The sequence below is a fragment of the Hemibagrus wyckioides genome, linkage group LG04 (assembly GCF_019097595.1).
Source record: "Hemibagrus wyckioides isolate EC202008001 linkage group LG04, SWU_Hwy_1.0, whole genome shotgun sequence".
NCBI classification, from domain to species: domain Eukaryota; kingdom Metazoa; phylum Chordata; class Actinopteri; order Siluriformes; family Bagridae; genus Hemibagrus; species Hemibagrus wyckioides.
The window spans coordinates 20,143,441-20,161,487 of NC_080713.1; the positions used below are offsets into that span (position 1 = coordinate 20,143,441).

The window sequence follows — 18,047 nt, forward strand, 5'->3', positions numbered from 1 at the left end:
TATGGGCTCACACATGAATATTTGTAACGATGACTGATATGATATGATATGATATGATATGATATGATATGATATGATATGATATGATATGATATGATTAGATGTTTGGTTACTGATTGTACCTGAAATTAACAAACTGGGAAGCTATGAGAGATATTAGATGAGTCTAGATTTCAGAGGCTGGAACAGATAAACAGTATGAGAGGAATTCCTCAAATGTTGGAATGTTTATTTCCAGACATAAATAAAGCTCAGTGCAATCTTAATCACACTGAAACTGCTAATCCCAGATGAAGCTGCTGAATGCTTTAGACTTACTAATGTGTGTAAGTTATTTGAGCAGGCAGTCATTTTCAAACAAAGGATTTCTAACATTATTTTCAAAGGGTTTTCTTTGGCCAGGACAGGAAAAAAAACTCGCACTACTTCCACCGGCACATTGAACGCCAGCTGTGCCATTAACCTCATCCCTGGCGTGAACAAAAGCACTTTCTTGTGAGAATACCTCATGAACAGAGAAGCGGCGTTCAATTGTCCTTGTCCCAAACAAAACCAAGTTGCCATATGTCCACCATGAAATCCCGCCCTTCGAGGTTGCCAGATTCCCGTGAATCCCTTGCTGTTTTATTCAGTTAGTTACAAACATGACAAGAGCTTTTGAGATATAACTCCCACCTTTATGTTTAGACAATACATGCTTTTAGTCTGAGTAGGTTTACAGTGACGTGGGAGGAACTTAAACTGTTATTGATCCGCAAACACTATAGTCACAATCTGGCAACTCTGTGGTTCCAAATAAGAGCACCAGTCCACCGACTCGGAGATTTCCAGTCTCGGATTTCAGATGCTTCATCTCCCAGTGTTCAGTTTGCCATTATTGGGTTTATACTGAGAGAGGTGGTTCAGCGAGCACTCTCCTATTGCCTCTGCAGTGGATTTAAGAGCAAGTGTAATACTATGACAAAGCACTCACTCAGTGCGCGTCCTTTCTCTTAGCCTTGACTGGGGGGTTGGGAGGGCAAAAGCAAATCTTTTGACCCCAGCCATCATCCTCTGACAAACCGGAGCGCAGAGCCACAGCACGGACTCGGTTGCTCGTTCTTCTTCCTCTTCATCATCGAAATCTCTCAGCGCAGTTGAAGGCTGATCGATATGTGACGAGCCGATTCCTGCTTCCTGAGATCAGTCTATTGGGGTCGAGTCTCGTGTGTTTTTATTGCTCAGTCATTCAGCGCGTGGTGCGCGGCTTTGACAACATGGAGAGTGTGGAGAAGGAGTGCGGTGCGCTGGGTGGATTATTCCAGGCGATCGTCAACGATATGAAGGTAAAACAGTGGTCAGATTAGATATAACGCACTGAAAAAACGCTGGTCGTGTTTTTATTGCCTTTGTCTTGTTTGGGCTCCAGCTGCCTGGACCATTGATGCTGAGATTAATGACAACAAGGGTGCAGCGTGCAGGCAGGGGCTTTGTTATGAACCCAGAATCAAACCCCTGTACACCGGTCGAACTAAAAATATGTGTTTTTATTATAAAAAAAACAAATAAACCATATGATCAATAGGAAGGATGCCCAGCTGACCACCACCCACTGCCTGGGTGTAGGTAGATGGTTGCTGCGTGTTGTGATACCATGTGGGTGCCATAATTACTGACGGTTTGCATTTGTTCGTGATTCTGTGGGATGTCTATCTAATAATGGTTTGATCAGTAAAAAAAACTATGTATATATAGTATAAGATAGGCTAGCATTTGCATTAGTGATTACAGAATTCAACAAATTTTCAATTCTCATGATGGTTGTGTGACAAGAAGGGATCTTCTAATGTCTCATTAAATAGTTCTTCTATTTATTTGTGTCCAATAATAGGGTTTTGGGTTTAGCATTTATTATTAAATTATTAAACAGTCTTTTGCTTACAGCCTAATAACCAACAAATAATTTTAAGCTTAGCCTTGTGCCCCAGAGCACTTGCTTCTCTAAAGAGTCTGACATGTTTTGCTAATAAACATGGTAAAAACATTGCCTACCTTGCCTACCAAAAAGAGGCGATTTAACTGGCAAACCTTTTTTCTGTGGCCTGTTAGTAAACAGACAAGGATCTTGATTACTTACCTCAAAATGCTTCACACAACCCTTTAATAATTTTTTTTTCAGAATGAGTTTCTGTTCAGCTTTTTTTTTGATCATTATATCTTGCACGACTGTTTTTCCACTTGAAAACAAAAAAAGTGAGAAAGCCAGTCAAATGGTAGATCTTGAAGGTTTGTGGCCAGAAATGTGCACAAAAAATATGAGATTCTTTATATTCTGTGGGTGGGGTGTCTGAGCCAGAGGTTAGTTAGACTGTAGTGTAACTAGTTTAACCTGCTCTTTGGGGAGTTATTTGATTAGGGGTTAGAGGTTATAAGGGCTCATATTAATTCACTGCGTTGCCAGGAAGGAGGAAAATACTTCTCCGGGTATTCATTTATCGGATTCCTACAAATATTTGCCGTTCTTTCCTCTAAACAAAATGTGAACAGTATTATTTTTACAGTCTGCGCAACAATGTGATAAGAGAAATATTACCAGGGTGTATAGCTTGAGGTTATTGAGGGCTTATAATAACTGCTCTCAAAAATGCAGACAGCTGCATATCCTCCTTACTCTCCTCCTACTCTCATATTACATACTTGATGTGTTATATTTAGTCATCCCTCCCACATGCTTGACTTTCCTGAACACTTTTTAAGTCCTCAAGTCTTGAATTGCTGTCCTCTGGAGAGTTCACTGTAAAAGTCTTGAAATACTTGGATCTTTTCAGAGCTTGGATCTCATACCCTACGGTAGTTTTGGGTAATCTGCCAAGTCATTGCTTTGTTGGAAAAGAACACAGTAGCTGTGTGTAGTATTTGATACACTTTGATTTGACGACTTTGCTCTCACACTGCTTTTGCACTGTCAGGAGTCATGGTTATTGCCACTTTGAATGCCATCATATAGTGAACTTCCCGGGCCTGAAGCCAGCGCAGATGACCATATAATATATAAGGGCTTGGTCTTGGCAGAGGCTCAGGATTGGTAATGTGCTGTTTTTCTGACATGTGGCACATTAACATCCTGAGAGAGATTGAGGAGTGATGTTAGAGGTGCCAAAATTATTGAAATACTTTATAGTAAGAAAAGTCCAATGAGAGTTGGAGTTGCCACCATTGTCATAGTTATGATACTATCCTTGTGTATATATTTGTGATTAGGGCAGAGATATTATATTTTCACTTGCAGTTTCTCGATGGGACTGAATGGAGAGTTTATTTTATTGCATTTGTCAGTATGCAACATGTGAAAGCAGTAGGAGGCTAGTGCGGGATCTGCAATCAGGCTGGACCTTAACCTTTTAACAGTAACATTTTAAATAAGATTTAATCTTATTCATTGAAACAGAATGCTTTACAATAGGATACATCTTTTGCAATTATATGCCAAATGATTTCAGTCATGGTATAGTAGTATTACTAGTGTATACTTTGCATATATGTGTACTGTATTTAAAATTTACATTTTAATGTTGCAGAATGTCCTTAAAATATGTTCCTGTTATGAATTATGTAAGCTCCCTTGAAATTAATAAGAGAAAATAAATGCAGGTTGTTTGACTTTCCCATGGCAGAAATCTAGGAGGAATATCTTTCCCTCTGACTGTTAAAGCTCACTGATGTTGGAGTCTCCTTTCAAAAAATATTAAATAATCTCATTACACAAATATATATATTATTTGTTTTTTTGTTTTATTAACATGTTTATTAAACTAACCTTTTAATTAGTTTAATATAAGACCATCTGCCTTAAAAAACACTAATACTGTTTCTATATAAACAATAAATTATATTATTAATAAATATTGATAAAAGTATTTTGGTATAAAAATCCTCATACCAACAAAAAAATGAAAATGTTCCTAAAAACATTTTAAACATTCCCACATTCCTAAAAAGTGGAATTAGTATTTTTTTTTTTGTTGTTGTTTTTTTTATAAACAATCTTGTGATATGCTTCAGATCATGTGAGCATTACCAGGCATATGCCTTAGCAAAGAACAACAAACAAGAGTGTTGTATAGATTTCCTACTAAAATAGTGAATGGTCCTCCTGGATTTTCGGGGACTATGGACAAATACTACAACTGCAACATCCTCTCTTCTTGATTTGCTTCAGTCTCTGCATGGCTTTTAGCTCCACACGACAGGAAAGCTAATTAGCCACCTGTGGCTGTGACAATGGACATGGCCATAGCTGCAGCAGGAAATGTGTTCAGCATGGCGGTAAAATGACATATTAAACTAATGTCTAATTCAAGACCTTATCAGGACCGAACACACTGGAATTGCATAACCAAACCTCTGAGGAAATACAGTGTTTTTTGCTTCGTTTATTAAATATGCTTTTCTTTTTTTCCTGAAATTAATAGCTAATCCATGCTAATCCAAAAAAATATATGAATTAGCCATCCACCCTTTTTCACACTCTATTTTTTCAAGTTTGGATTAAAAACAGTTCAAATGTGTTAATCAGCCATTTGCTTAAACACTGCTGGAAGCTGAAGTGATGAGTCTGTGTGACATGTATTTAACAAAAAAGTAATTTTCCACCTTATTATGAATAAACTATGTGTGTGAAGGTTTATCTATTTAACACAACCAGTTTGTTCTGGATCCTGAGATAATACCAGAACAATACAAGAAAGTCACTTTTGTATATAATTCAACCAGGAACTGGGTGTGTTCAGATAGTTTCCTTTCAGTCGCCTCCAGGACAGAGATCATATGAAATGTATGGAAGATGTGCCTTATTGTTCATGGCTATTAGACACGATTACTTCTTTACACCAGTTACACCGTTCTCAGTCCTGTCCTAACACAGTCATGCTCTATACACCTATATTCAATAAAGACACTTGTTCTTGGGAATGTTTTTAGTGTCTGTTTTCGGCCCGGACATTGCGTTCAGAAGGTTTTAATAGCTAACTGCTTGTTTTAACGTTTTCTAGCTTTCTGTCTGAATAGCATCTGCTGAACAAGGCCGATCTGTTTCTCATTGGAGTCATGAAATTTTTGTACATTGCCCACAGGCTGTGAATTTGAGAAAAATAACCGTAAACAGACGCCGCATTCTCTCTGAAAGACTCTTTATTCCCAATATAATTTTCCTGTGATTCTGGTAGATGACAGCTTCAGGGACATTTTGCCTAGCTTCAATGTATTAAACTGATATTAGTGTGTAATATGTGTGAATGGAAGTCTGTTTATGTTTGACTAAACATCTGTTCCTCATCTGAGGTGTTTTTCGGTGTTTCTTATTTGCATGGAAAGACCGGGCTGTGTGTTTGGGTTTGTGTGTGGGTGTGAGTGTGTGTATACCTGTGTGGATACTAAAAATACAGCTTTGACATGATTTGATCATAGATGTCACTGGCAATTCACTATCATGAAACTGTTTCTCTTTCACTAGAACTCATACCCAGTGTGGGAGGACTTCAGTGCCAAGGCCACAAAACTCCACTCGCAACTCAGGTGTGTCCTGAATGATGTACAGCACAAAAATGGGTTGAATCATTTCTACATTATTCAAAGAGTTAATGCACCATAATGTGGTTTGCCGATTAAGAAAAACAATCAATACAGTGTGTCATGCAGCCTATTTTTTTAATTAAAGAATATCTCATACATTTTACTTATTTATAGTTACGTTTAATGTTGTGGAATATCTATGAAATAAGTTAATTTATATCACTGACCTTGTACAAGCTATGCAAAATTGCTCTACTGCTTTTTCTACTAGTTATTATGACAAAGGCAACATTAGAATTTTCGTTGGGGGAAAACTTAAAGGAACATCTTTACTGATTGTTGCAACATTTTGACACTGGAGACTGCTTCCATAAATGTTAAATAAATCGTTCTATAGAGAAAACTTCATGTCGAGGGTTAGATATATTTAATTATTTCTTATTAATTTTTTTTTTTTTGAACATTCCTATGAATTACCTGTTACTATAGAAACTATATTACAATGCACACATTGATATAAAGCTCTGATTTACTTTATAGCTAGCACCACTGTTAGAAAAAAAAAGATCAGCACCTTCTGACCAAATCAGATTCAACAGTGTTGTACGATTAATAAAATATATGAGCTGATACCAAACTTCAATTTCATATTTGGATGTGACGCTGTCAAATCCAGTGCTTGTCATAATAATATAATACTAATATAACACGGTAATCTGTGCTGTGTTCACTTCTCTGCGCACTACATAGGACCACTGTACTGGCAGCGGCTGCTTTCCTGGATGCTTTTCAGAAGGTGGCAGACATGGCAACAAACACAAGAGGTAAAATTTCTTAGAAAACCGGCTGAAAAGTGAGAAATAATATTACTGTAGTTCTTACTGCGATGAAGCGATTTCTGAGTGATGCTTGCTGTAAAGCCCTTGAACAGCTTAATGCTCTCCACATGCTATTAGACATCATAAATAGTGTATTATTCAGAGTTGAATGTTTAAAATGCACTTGAAATACACTGAGCAGATAAAAGAATGTTAAAAGGCTTTGCTTTGTTTTTGGTTTGCTTGGTAGAACCATCAAAATATTTAAAGAAAATGGCTTCTTGCCATTTGCAGTGTGATTAACAGGCTAGTCTTTCTGTTTGATTGCAGCGAATCACCTAGAATTAAACTTTCCACTTGGCTGATGGGATGTTTTAGGTCAAATAAATTTGGTCTTCATTGGCACAGTTTCAAGATGTGGGTCAGACACAGCTGTGGGCATGGAAAGAGTTTAGCCTTTGCAGCATCGACCGACCGTAGCATCTGCTTACCATATCCTATTAACTCATTTAACATGATGCATAAGGGATCATAATCATTGAACTCTAGAAATGATGTAGTGACAGCATGAGGCAGCTGCATTTATCATGCATTCAGAGGCAGTTGCTAGGCAGATGCTCTTGTATGGTTACAAGAGTTTTCATGACTATATCCTGAATAGAGTTGCCAGACCAAACTCAGGTATCCAATAGATACCAGTCAAAGCCCAGACAATGTTTAGGAGCAGATTATATAAGTACATGAATATGAGTTTGCATATTTGTGCTCTGCAGTTTCAGAGGTTTAATCACTGATGTACAGTGCCTTGCATAAGTATTCACCCCCTCTTGAAATGTTCTACAATGTGTTCTACAATGTGTTTAGGAGCAGATTATATAAGTACATGAATATGAGTTTGCATATTTGTGCTCTGCAGTTTCAGAGGTTTAATCACTGATGTACAGTGCCTTGCATAAGTATTCACCCCCTCTTGAAATGTTCTACAATGTGTAATGCTACAACCTGGAACTGAAATAGACTTCATTGGAATTAATCAGCTTCTGGGTTGCTGCTCTGCTTAATGCCTTTGCCTTGCTGGTCACTAAATTTAGTTGGAAATAATTCTCTAGGAAGAGTTGTTGTATAATAACAGATTAAGTCACACTCTTCAGAATATACACAGTTTAAGATTCTTTATTTATTACCATACTGTGATGAATACTTTTCTAAAACCTTGTCTGAGATAGCTTTTTGGTTCTCATGTAGCTGTTTGTGTAGGCATGCTCTCTAACAAACTGTGCCTTTCTAGGAACAGGTGTATTTTATATTTAGACCACATGCTACTTTAATAGCACCCAGGCTGACTCCATTCTAATAATTTTGTCACTTCCGTTGGCAACATGTTATACTGGGACTAATTTAGGGGATTCGATGTGATGGGTGGTGAATACTTATGCAATCACATCTTTTACACTTGTGATTTAAAACTTTAATATCAGCTTTTTTGTGTAGATTCATGACATAAATGAAGTCCAGATTTAGGCTATAACACTTATGCAAAGGGTGAAGACTTATTCAAAACACTGTGTCACAATAAAGTTCTTTTGCTGGAATGCAGAATTTGCATGTATGTCCTACTTTTAGTCCTAAATCCACTGGAGATAATCTTGTTTTCAGATCTGTTTGTTCTCACACTCATATACTCTCTCTAATCAATCTGTCATCATTAGAATTAAAAATGACCATCAACTAGAAGGGCTGCAGTTTAACTGTCCTTTTATCGTACACTTTGGAATTATGCTTCAAAGCCACATATGCTGTTAAATGATCAGAACCTGCTTTCCAGCCCCCGCTTGCTCTCTATGTAATGATTACATCAATGAACTAGTTTAATTTTCCTTGTCCTCTGGGAATATGGCAGTCCACACTGGCCTCTAAACATAGAAAGCCATAAATTATTTCTTAGTGACAGCGGTGCTCTTGGTTGATGGATGGATGTCACTACTGTTTGTTTTTACTTACCTTAAATAATCTATTTGGTTAGATTTATGTATATAATTTATTCAATATCAATTTATTTCATGCAATAGAAGGTGATTGTATCCTTTGGTTAATTCTATACATGCTTAAGCCAGGAATGTGTGTGTGTGTGTGTAGTGGACTGATTTTTGAAATGCTGCATAAAATTGCAGAAAATGTTGCCCACTTTCTTCTGCCCTCCAACAGAAATCAAGCAGCTAATCCCTGGCATTAAGTGTTAGCAATCAGTCCTTTTCTAACCCGGGCCAGGCTGATAGAGCAGGCAGAGCTGGTGCTTTCACTAAAACGCTAGCATCAGGCCTCAGCTTTGCATTCCACAGCTCCCCACTGACACACATCCAACATTGCAATTAGTCACTGTTGGCTGATGGCATAAAGTAATTTCCTGCCGCTTCTTTCCAAATCAAATAGATTTATGTGTAGAAAACAAAATCTAAAATCTCTATCTATCTATCTATCTATCTATCTATCTATCTATCTATCTATCTATCTATCTATCTATCTATCTATCTATCTATCTATCTGTCTATCTGTCTGTCTGTCTGTGTCTATCTATCTATCTATCTATCTATCTATCTATCTATCTATCTATCTATCTATCTATCTGTCCGTCTGTCTGTCTGCTTGTCTTTCTCACTGACACAGTCAGATACAATAACAAGAGAAACAATAATGATAGTAAATTAAAAACACTCACTGCACCAGTAAGCATAACAAGAGTAACAACAATGATAGTAACAGAAGGGAATGTGGGGCCTGATTTGGAGAGGGAGGGGTGTTGGTAGGAGTGGGGACGTGTCACTCAGTGTGTCTCAGGGGGGACATGTGGTCATGTACTTTGAGGCGAGTGTTGCTGTGTGCCCTCTCCAAAGGAAGATCTCTAATCTTTCTACTAGGGTCATGTCCCTGAAGTTTGGGATCAGAGTTTGGAATTTGGGGGTTAAAAGAAGTGCACCTCTGTCTCGACCTTACTTGTCATGCAGTGATCAGACACTCTCTCCTCTCTGGGTAGCCAGATGTTTCTCTGTTTCTGGGCACTGAGCCTATACCTGGTCAGGCTCTGTCTCTGCTTTGTATCCCTGATTTTTTTAATTGAGTATTTGTATGGCTGAGAAGATGTTCAGACCATTTGTACTCTCTGTTTAAGCCCTGATAGAGCTAGAGTTTACTCTGACTTGCAGTTTCACATTGCTAGTGTTCCAGATATTGAGTTTGACATTGATGAGCTGATTGGTATTGATATTGGGTTTTACAGCAGTGCTGAGCTGGCCTCTGAGTTGTGTTAGTGTGTGTTACAGTGAGTCAACCTCTGAGTAATGAAACCCTTTTCAAGGTTCAGCTATTGACCTCATATTCAGAAGTATTTACTAGTGTAGAACGTTGAGAAAACCACAACAGACCTTTAAGTCTTTGAAGGTTTGAAGGCTATGTGAGAGGTTTTTAAAGTTCAAATGCTATGCATAATAGTTAGTACTTAGTAACTGTCTAGAACAAAGCATGCGTATGTAATTTGAGACACAGTGATAGTTTGTGTAGTCAGTTGCGGGCACAGTGTCATATGGAGGAAGGCTTCCCCCACTATTTACATTCATAATGTACCATGTGAACATGACACATTAATTTCTGAGGATGCTCCAAGCGACTACAGGATACATGTGACAGCCATCTTGGTTAGGCATGTACAGAGTTAAAAGCAAGTAAAACCTAGCCTTTAGAACTCAGTGTTCCTTTGGTACTCATCTTTTAAAAATCTAGGGCACATTTCTGGATGATTACTGACAGTTAGAATTAGCCAAATTCTTCTCTCTATGTTCTGATTGTGCTGTGATGTACTACGACGGATTTATCCGAATTCTTTCAGAATGCAGGTTCTGTCCGATATGAAATAATATGTACCCTATTGGAACAGGTATGGGTATTGGTCAGTGTTGAGTGGTGAAATTCCCATGAGCCTTGTTCTTCAGTTGAAACTTCCTGATGTGGAAGGTAAGTGTATCACCATGTGTACTTTAGAGAGCAAGGGTAAACTGGTGTCTGAGTTCCTAATGTTGAACATTCTTCATTTTTAGTTTTATTTTTTCCCCAAATCAAGTTATCTAGCTAAAGGGATCGATTAAAAGCATATCTGCTATTTGTCTGTCTGTCTGACTGCCAGCCCATCTAGTGAGGCTGATATTTATGGACATGGCGTGATGGTTGGTGTTTATGTAGGAGTTTGAAAGCAATGCATTAGAGCATGAGCTACACAACGATTGATGTTTCTCTGACCGCCTCGTGTTTGGGAGCCTGACCTCTAAGAATAGCTCCGTTTGTTTACATTTGTGAGACAGGACAAATGTTCAAATGTTTCAGGGGGCTTTTTACTCAAAACCGCTTTGTACTCAATGCCTTTGTTGCTCCTGCCCTGTACACTCTCAAAATATTGTGTGCTTTTATACCATGAGCTAGGTTCAGATTCTCATGTTTGTGGGAAACATTGTTTTGCTTCTTTGTGATCTGATATATACATACATACACACATGCATATATACACGTAGTGTTACACTGAATGTGTATCTAGGGCTTTGTATTCTATGTGGAAGGGGATTTGGGAGAAAGTCTCAGACCTCTCTGCATGAGAGGAGGAGTCATAGTAATTTTAATGAAGGCTCTGGGGGCAGTTAGTGTCTTCTTAGGCTGTGCTTAGACATTGCTCAAGGTGTGCGTGAAGACGTAAGAGTTTTTATATCTTGGTGGGAACTAAATGTCTACACAAAGGATTGGAATATCTAACGGTTTTGTCCTTGTGAGGATATTTGTTTTTATTTAAAATATAAGAGATTCAAAAGTTGTCTCTTGCTTATTTAGATTAGAGTTAGATTTAGGTCTCACCATAGAATTACTTAATACTAGTTGTATTAATAATTCTATGACTGGAATGTCTTTACAAGGATAGTAAGACACACGTGTGTATGAGTCTAAGGTGCTTCAGTGTAATTTTGCAGTAGTGATGCAGAGACGTGTAATCCTCTTTACCTTGCTCTAACACACGGTCTGACTTTCTGCACATTTGTGTCAGTGTGTGTGTTTGTGCTGCTTATCTTCCCGGTGCTCTGGACTGGCAGATGGCACGTATCTGTAGCAGCCATCTGGAGTGTAGGGCATGGGTGAGAATTGGCACAGAACATTAAGCTTCACACTTAGCATGCTTCGGTCATTTCTTGCACATCTCAAAACATGTACAAGGAGTAACCTGTTTAAAATGCACAGAGATGCATGTACCATTTCGACAATGTTGAGCTCAGCTACCTCATGCCACAAGAAGGATTCCAGGATTGAGCAGGTCCAGACTTAGATTACACAATCTTGTAACGACATATGTATTGCTGTTAGTGTCACTGTAATCACTGAATATTTAACAATTTAAGTTATTAAATAATCTTATTTATTATTAAAAATTGAATAATAAACTGAGACATTAGGGGCTTTCTGTGTTTTTTTAAGTAGCTCTATTGATAAAATATACAGTGATGAAATCATATTACTATTATTACTAATCTAATATTTATTATTATTATTATTATTATTATATTAATATTCTTCTTATTAGTAGTAGTACTATTAGTGATAGTAGCATTTAGTAGTGAATAAAGAAAGTCTTGTCATACTTTTTATAGTTTCTATGTGTGGAATGTCACAAAACAAGTTCCTGCTCCTGTTACAGCATTTTACTGTATGTATTCCTTGCAGTTATTTATTATTTATAACATATTAGCTATAAACTTTCATTGCTTCACCAACTTTTAAAATCCTGATGTTAAGTAAGACTGTTTCCATATTTAAATAATTACAGTATCTCCTTAAAGAAAGCTTTTCCGTATCCGATTATGGATTTTCCTTCTTCTTTGCAAGTCCTCATAAATTAATGGAAAATGACAAATGCACAAATGATGACACATACGAACATGCACATTAATTTTAACCCGTGATTTGCTAATGTCGGAGCTGTTAAAAACAATTCAGAGATTGTCTTAAATTAGCTGCACTTAAGTAACAAAGATCATGAGAGTCTGATTTCTTCATCATGATAATGAATTTATGAAATCAGATGTATTTATTGTTATATTAGATTTAGGGATTATATGTAAATTTTTCTCCAAATATTTCATGGTTAATGATCACACTATTTCTACAAGTTGTTACAAACATATTATACTGTTAAAGGCAAACATGAACCGTTATTTCATATCAGCAAAGATGCACACAACTGGACTGTACTAATTGGGCTAAATGAAACAAGGATCAAACCAGAGGATCAATATTGCAAACAATTTCACAAAGTCTATGTAAAAGCCTCAGTTATTTAAAACTTTGTGTAGTTTGCGTTCAGGTGCGTGTTTAATCAGGAGTCTGGTGACTGTCAGTGGATTGTATTGACTCATCAGTGTGGAGTTCATCAGTTGACATGAAGACTGGCTGGGGATCCAAGGTAGTGTTTTGGTCAATTGTCTGTGTGTTGAACCGTGAGTGACTACAGGTGCTAACGTGATATACTGTATATCCTGTGTTTATATAAAGTAAATGGTGGAACAGAGGAACCGACTGTACGGCATGTTTATCCAGACCATGTGAGAAAAAGGGTGAGAAAAGGAAAATCGGTTAGAGCTAGGAAAAGGAAGTAAACGTTATAGGTTACTTCCTTTCACCGTGTGCTCGTAGAAATGTTACTTTTTCTGCTGCTCTAGAACATCAGCTGGAAGAAATAGAAGAGACAACTAATTTCCTGAGATCTAGTTGTAATATGTCTGTCTAAAAAAGCCCCTTTAATGGTGAGTGTCTGTCTGTGTGTGTGTGTGTGTGTGTGTTTTTGTCTTTAGAGGTAACACAAAACACATCTGGAGAGTGACAACAGGCGTAAGGGGTATTTTTAGCAGCAGTGCTTGAGCCCCTTGGCAGGAAGTCTCAGAGTAAACATTTTCTACACACACACACACACACACAGACCTTAAATTTCTTCCTTGCTTAAAGACAGTCCTGAGTAATTTAGAGCAGACAGCCCATATGATTCCAGTCAGCTCTGTTTTCTCTCCCTGCCCCCGTCCACTTATCCTGCTCATGTTTGGTATTGGTGTGTGAGAGAACACATAGTGTCTGACATTTTAAGTCTCACCGTTTAGAATTTTTTTTGTGTATATATTCAGCAACCTTCACACTCAGAAATGTGAATATTGGAACGTCCCAGTATGTGTGTAGAATCTTTAAAGGTACGTCTGTCTGACCAGTCGGATATTTAAACCCTACGGGAAGAACGTCTGTATTAATCAGTTTGAAATTACGCTTCTGATTCATTATGATCACTTTTAATAGCTTTAGTTTAGCACATATTGGTCAGATCCTGATCACCATCACCAGCATGAGTCGCAGTTTTTTCCCCACACTAATACTACATTTTTGTACTAAGTATACTGAAGCAGCTTGTAATTTTTTTGTCATGTTTGGGTTTCAATCGCAGAGGAATTACTCCCCACCAGCAAAACTGTCCCTGCCAGCTGAGACCCTGCTTCTGGAGCACAGAGGAGGGCTCTCCCACAGGGATAATGCCAAGCTGGAGCTCCAGTGTGCTACATAGCCCTGTACAACTGCATGTTCGTAAGAGTATGATCAGTAACATTCTCCCCAGATTGGAGTGTTTCTAGGGTTTCCCAAAATGTAATTTGTTGACCATTATTGCAGTATTGTTCTTTCAATACCAATCAAGAATTCTGCAAGTGAACCTTCTACCAGACAATATTGTTTTGTGGTTTGATGAGAGGTGGATTCTCAGAGCTACATTTTTTTGTGGCATTGTTGTGATCAATCAAAAATGATCATTTTGGTCAAATTACAGAAGACCAGTGTTGTGGCTTTGATCACGATGCTATTTTTGTTCAAGCAAGCAGTTCTTGTTTCTTTATGTAACTCATACACCAGCCGATCTGTGACATAGCACTTTTTCAGCAGATACTGTGCTAGGGTTACAGCTTCAATTCCTGAACTATTCATTTTATAACGTATACAGGATTTTATGGAGCTTGTGACTGATTTTAGTCTTGATTACAAACACTAACAACAATACAGAATGTTCATAGTGCTGATTTACCTTACGTTTACACTAGCAAGCAACAGACAATCACTCATTTTGTATGTATGTCTGCATCACGGAGCAAGCAACAAGTGAGCATGACAAAACAACAGCACAACAAGCGGCACTTAATTTGTGGTTTCTATTCTGCTCTGTTTGAGGATCTATTTCTGTCTCCACCCATATGATTGGTGCTCTTGATGGAGTTACGACAAAGCAGAATTCAAGGTTCAGATCATTTGGCAGAGAAAAAACCCCCCAACTAAATTTGGTATCACTTTTTACATTATTTTATTTATTTTTTTTACATACATACATACATACTACACCATGCAGAATGTGTAGTGCAAAGTTACTATTAGTGAATGTCTTCCTCTTCTCATGTTTGGTGTACAGAATGTTATGTCCTCAGGAGTGTGTACATGTTGGCTGAAGTTTCATAATTCATAATCATAATCATGCCCTTGTGCCACTCTTACTGGGCAGTGTGGGTATGTAAATGTGTGTATTTTGGATCTATCTGAAAGTTAGAACCGAGACGTTCCATGAATAATTTTGTTGGACTCGCTCACACTGGCACGCTGTTGCAGTGCCAGGCATTGATTCGCTCCTCAGCAGGCCATGTAGAGAAACCATGGAGACTGCAGGCTTCCACGCACAGCCCCAGAGCGGCTGGCAGTCTCGGCTGCACCTGTACACGTAGACACATGTCTGTGATGGAGAGAAGGAGCCAAGGGAACAGAAAACAAATTAGGGTACTTTGGAGACAGAAAGTAGAAATGATTCCAGCTTCTCTGAATTCCGTGAAGGGAAGGGTTTGACAGGGTCATCATCATTTCGGACACTTGTGGGGCAATTTCTTAAATCGTGGGTTTGATCCAGTTCTAAAATGGGTAACGTGTGTGTGTGGGGGTGTGTGCGTGTGTGTTTGTGTGTGTGGGTGTGCACATGCCTTTGTCAGCAAAATGTCTCCCACCCGGATTAGCTGAAATCACACCAGCTTCTAATTACATAAATTAGGTTAAGTTTGGATTAGAATCAGGTCAGCTTTGAAATCGGCCATTGTGCGTGTGGTTTGGGAAATGTCCTGGTTGTTAGAGCTCCCTTTTACACTGTGAATCCCTCCTACTTCCAGACAGACATATAAAACAGATGTCCCAGAACCTCTTCTCCAAATTTCAGACACTTGAGCTTTATAATAGTTTAGTAGCTCCTGTCCTTTTTTTTTATAGCTTTTCCATATGTTTTTATAAGCTGACACAAGCGAAAATACCCTAAGTGGCAGAACATGAGCAATCACATGAGTTGTCCCTCCAGAGTGCCCCTTTGCCTCCCCACTGTTGCTCGGCTAAATGGCTTCCTCAAGCGTGGGCAGGTGCTGGATAGACCAGGCAGAATGCTGAATGGAGCATCTCAGGTTCGGGAAAAGCTGTGGGAGTCACACGCGTCCGGTCAGGGCAGAAGGCCAGGGGACTGCTGTATGCAGGAAGACTCTGAGCTCTTTCAGGATGGAGCTGTCAGCCAATCCCTCAAGGGAGGGGAAGGGAAAGAGAAGCTGGCAGGTGTGTGTGTGTGTGTGTGTGTGTGCGAGTGAGTGAGTGAGTGAGTGTCTCTCTTTAGAGTCTGTTTTTGTTATAAAGAGTTTGACCACCTCACACAGTTTCAGGTCTTGCAGTTTATCGTGTTTCTGCTTAAACTATGCACAAAATATAGTGAGAGGACAGAAAGCAAAGCAGTGCATCTTTTTGCAGTTTAACTAGGTAAGTAATAAAAAACACAAAACATGCGTCTATTCGTTCAATTTTTGTACCACTTATCCTACACAGGGTCAAGGGGAACCTCCCTGCAGAGGACACCCTGGCACAGGTCTCATTCACACACACTCACATACCTATTCACACACTACAGTCATTTTAGAGATGCCAGAGATTAGCTGACAGCACATGGACCGAGGGGGGAAACTGGAGTATCCAGAGGAAACCCCCCGAAGCACAGAGAGAACATGCAGACTCTACGTACACAAGGCGGAGGCCTGAATCCCCACTTTTGGAGGTGTAAGGCAAACATGCTAACCACTAAGCCTCTGTGTCCCCTCCAAAACATGCAGTGCTGGATATATCTTATTTCGGAGATTGTGCATTGGTGTATCTGTACATCTTTACCTGTGTAAATCTCTATGTTTGCTCAGGAAAATTGATAGGTGTGGGTTATTTTTCCATATCCTGACCCTGTTTAGCTGTCTGCCCTTTCACATTTCCTTCCTCATAATGTCACCTGTAGCACTGCATGCACTGTCCCACCCTGTGAGTCAGAACACAAAATAGATTACAAAACAGTCCTGTTAAATTCTCAATTCTGATTGGTCAGAATGGGTTCATTAACTTTCTGTAATAGCAGTGTTGGCAAGAGTGCCAGCTGTCATTCAAAACTCGATAATATTTAATTCTACTGTATTATCATTTTATAGTAACAGCTGATTCACAAGGACAGGCATGAAAAAAATGTGCGTTATTTAATATTGCAAATTGTTCTATTATGAATATTTTTATGTAAAAATCCTGTTAGGAATAAGTTTATTTAACATTTATGGAATGAGTCTCTGTGAGCAGTATGTTATGGTTTGTGTCAGGCCTTATCACACCACCCTGGCATGGATTATTTACCTATAACAGCACACCCCATTATTTTTTATTCTTGACAGTATCAAGTGACATGAACCAGACATTTCATCATCTAGAGAAGAGATTAGAATATCTAGCGTGTTCAGTCTGCTGAAACAAAAACGATTTTGTATTCTCTTAATACATTATGTTGGATCTGGTATTAGAAACTTGTTGCTTTTAAAATGTGACATAATTTTATATACATCATATAAAACCTATGCTTAATATTTTATTATATATTCACTGTTTATCAAGTAAAAACCTTTTATGCATGTGCAAGCCTATGTACAGGGCTAATTATCTAAAACCTCATGGGTTCTTTGCTGTCTTCTACTGGTGAAATACTTAACTTAATAGTCCTGTTCTAGTCTGTCAGAATGGAATTTAAGTAGAACCATTTTGGAAGAACCCTTTATTCCTCCCACAAATCCCTAGAATTTGTATTTTATCCCTATTCTACTGCCGGCTTTAAATTCCCTATGTTACTTAAAATTGAATAGTACACTGAGTGAGATTTATATAAGCTGATGCATTTTCTTTAATATCTGTTTGATGCAGTGTTTCTGATGCCGCCCAGAATAGCTATTACTAAATAGATTATTATTTTTCTATAAGAGTGTTCCTCAAATTGTATTACTTATTTATGTATTTATAAAGTTATTTCCTCTCTCTTTTTCCCTTCTCTTCAAGTTTATTAAAAACAAACGACACAGGCAACTAAGAAACCAGGAATCACAAAGCCACTATTCTGAAAACATTTCTTGTGGTAGAAAACTTATCCATTACAAAGCACTGACTTTTCCATAAATAAATGGCTTCCATTTATCGTCAGAAAAATCGTCATATCAGCAGTTAGACTGTGTGGTGTGTCCACTGTACAAATCCCTCTGAATAAGT

The 18,047-nt window shown here is 38.2% G+C and overlaps 1 protein-coding gene across 2 annotated transcripts in view; it reads left to right on the plus strand.

Moving 5' to 3' along the window:
- The first annotated feature begins 779 nt into the window (after positions 1–779).
- The window catches only part of mtss1la (MTSS I-BAR domain containing 2a), a 28,549-nt gene continuing 11,281 nt past the window's right edge, over positions 780–18,047 (plus strand). The window contains exons 1-3 of one of the 2 annotated variants that reach the window (XM_058387864.1): positions 780–1,325; positions 5,492–5,553; positions 6,301–6,374. In XM_058387864.1, coding sequence (XP_058243847.1) covers positions 1,257–1,325; positions 5,492–5,553; positions 6,301–6,374 — 205 coding nt within the window. In that variant the 5' untranslated portion in view covers positions 780–1,256. The remainder of the gene's footprint in view (positions 1,326–5,491; positions 5,554–6,300; positions 6,375–18,047) is intronic. The other variant, XM_058387865.1, reaches the window with a different exon arrangement.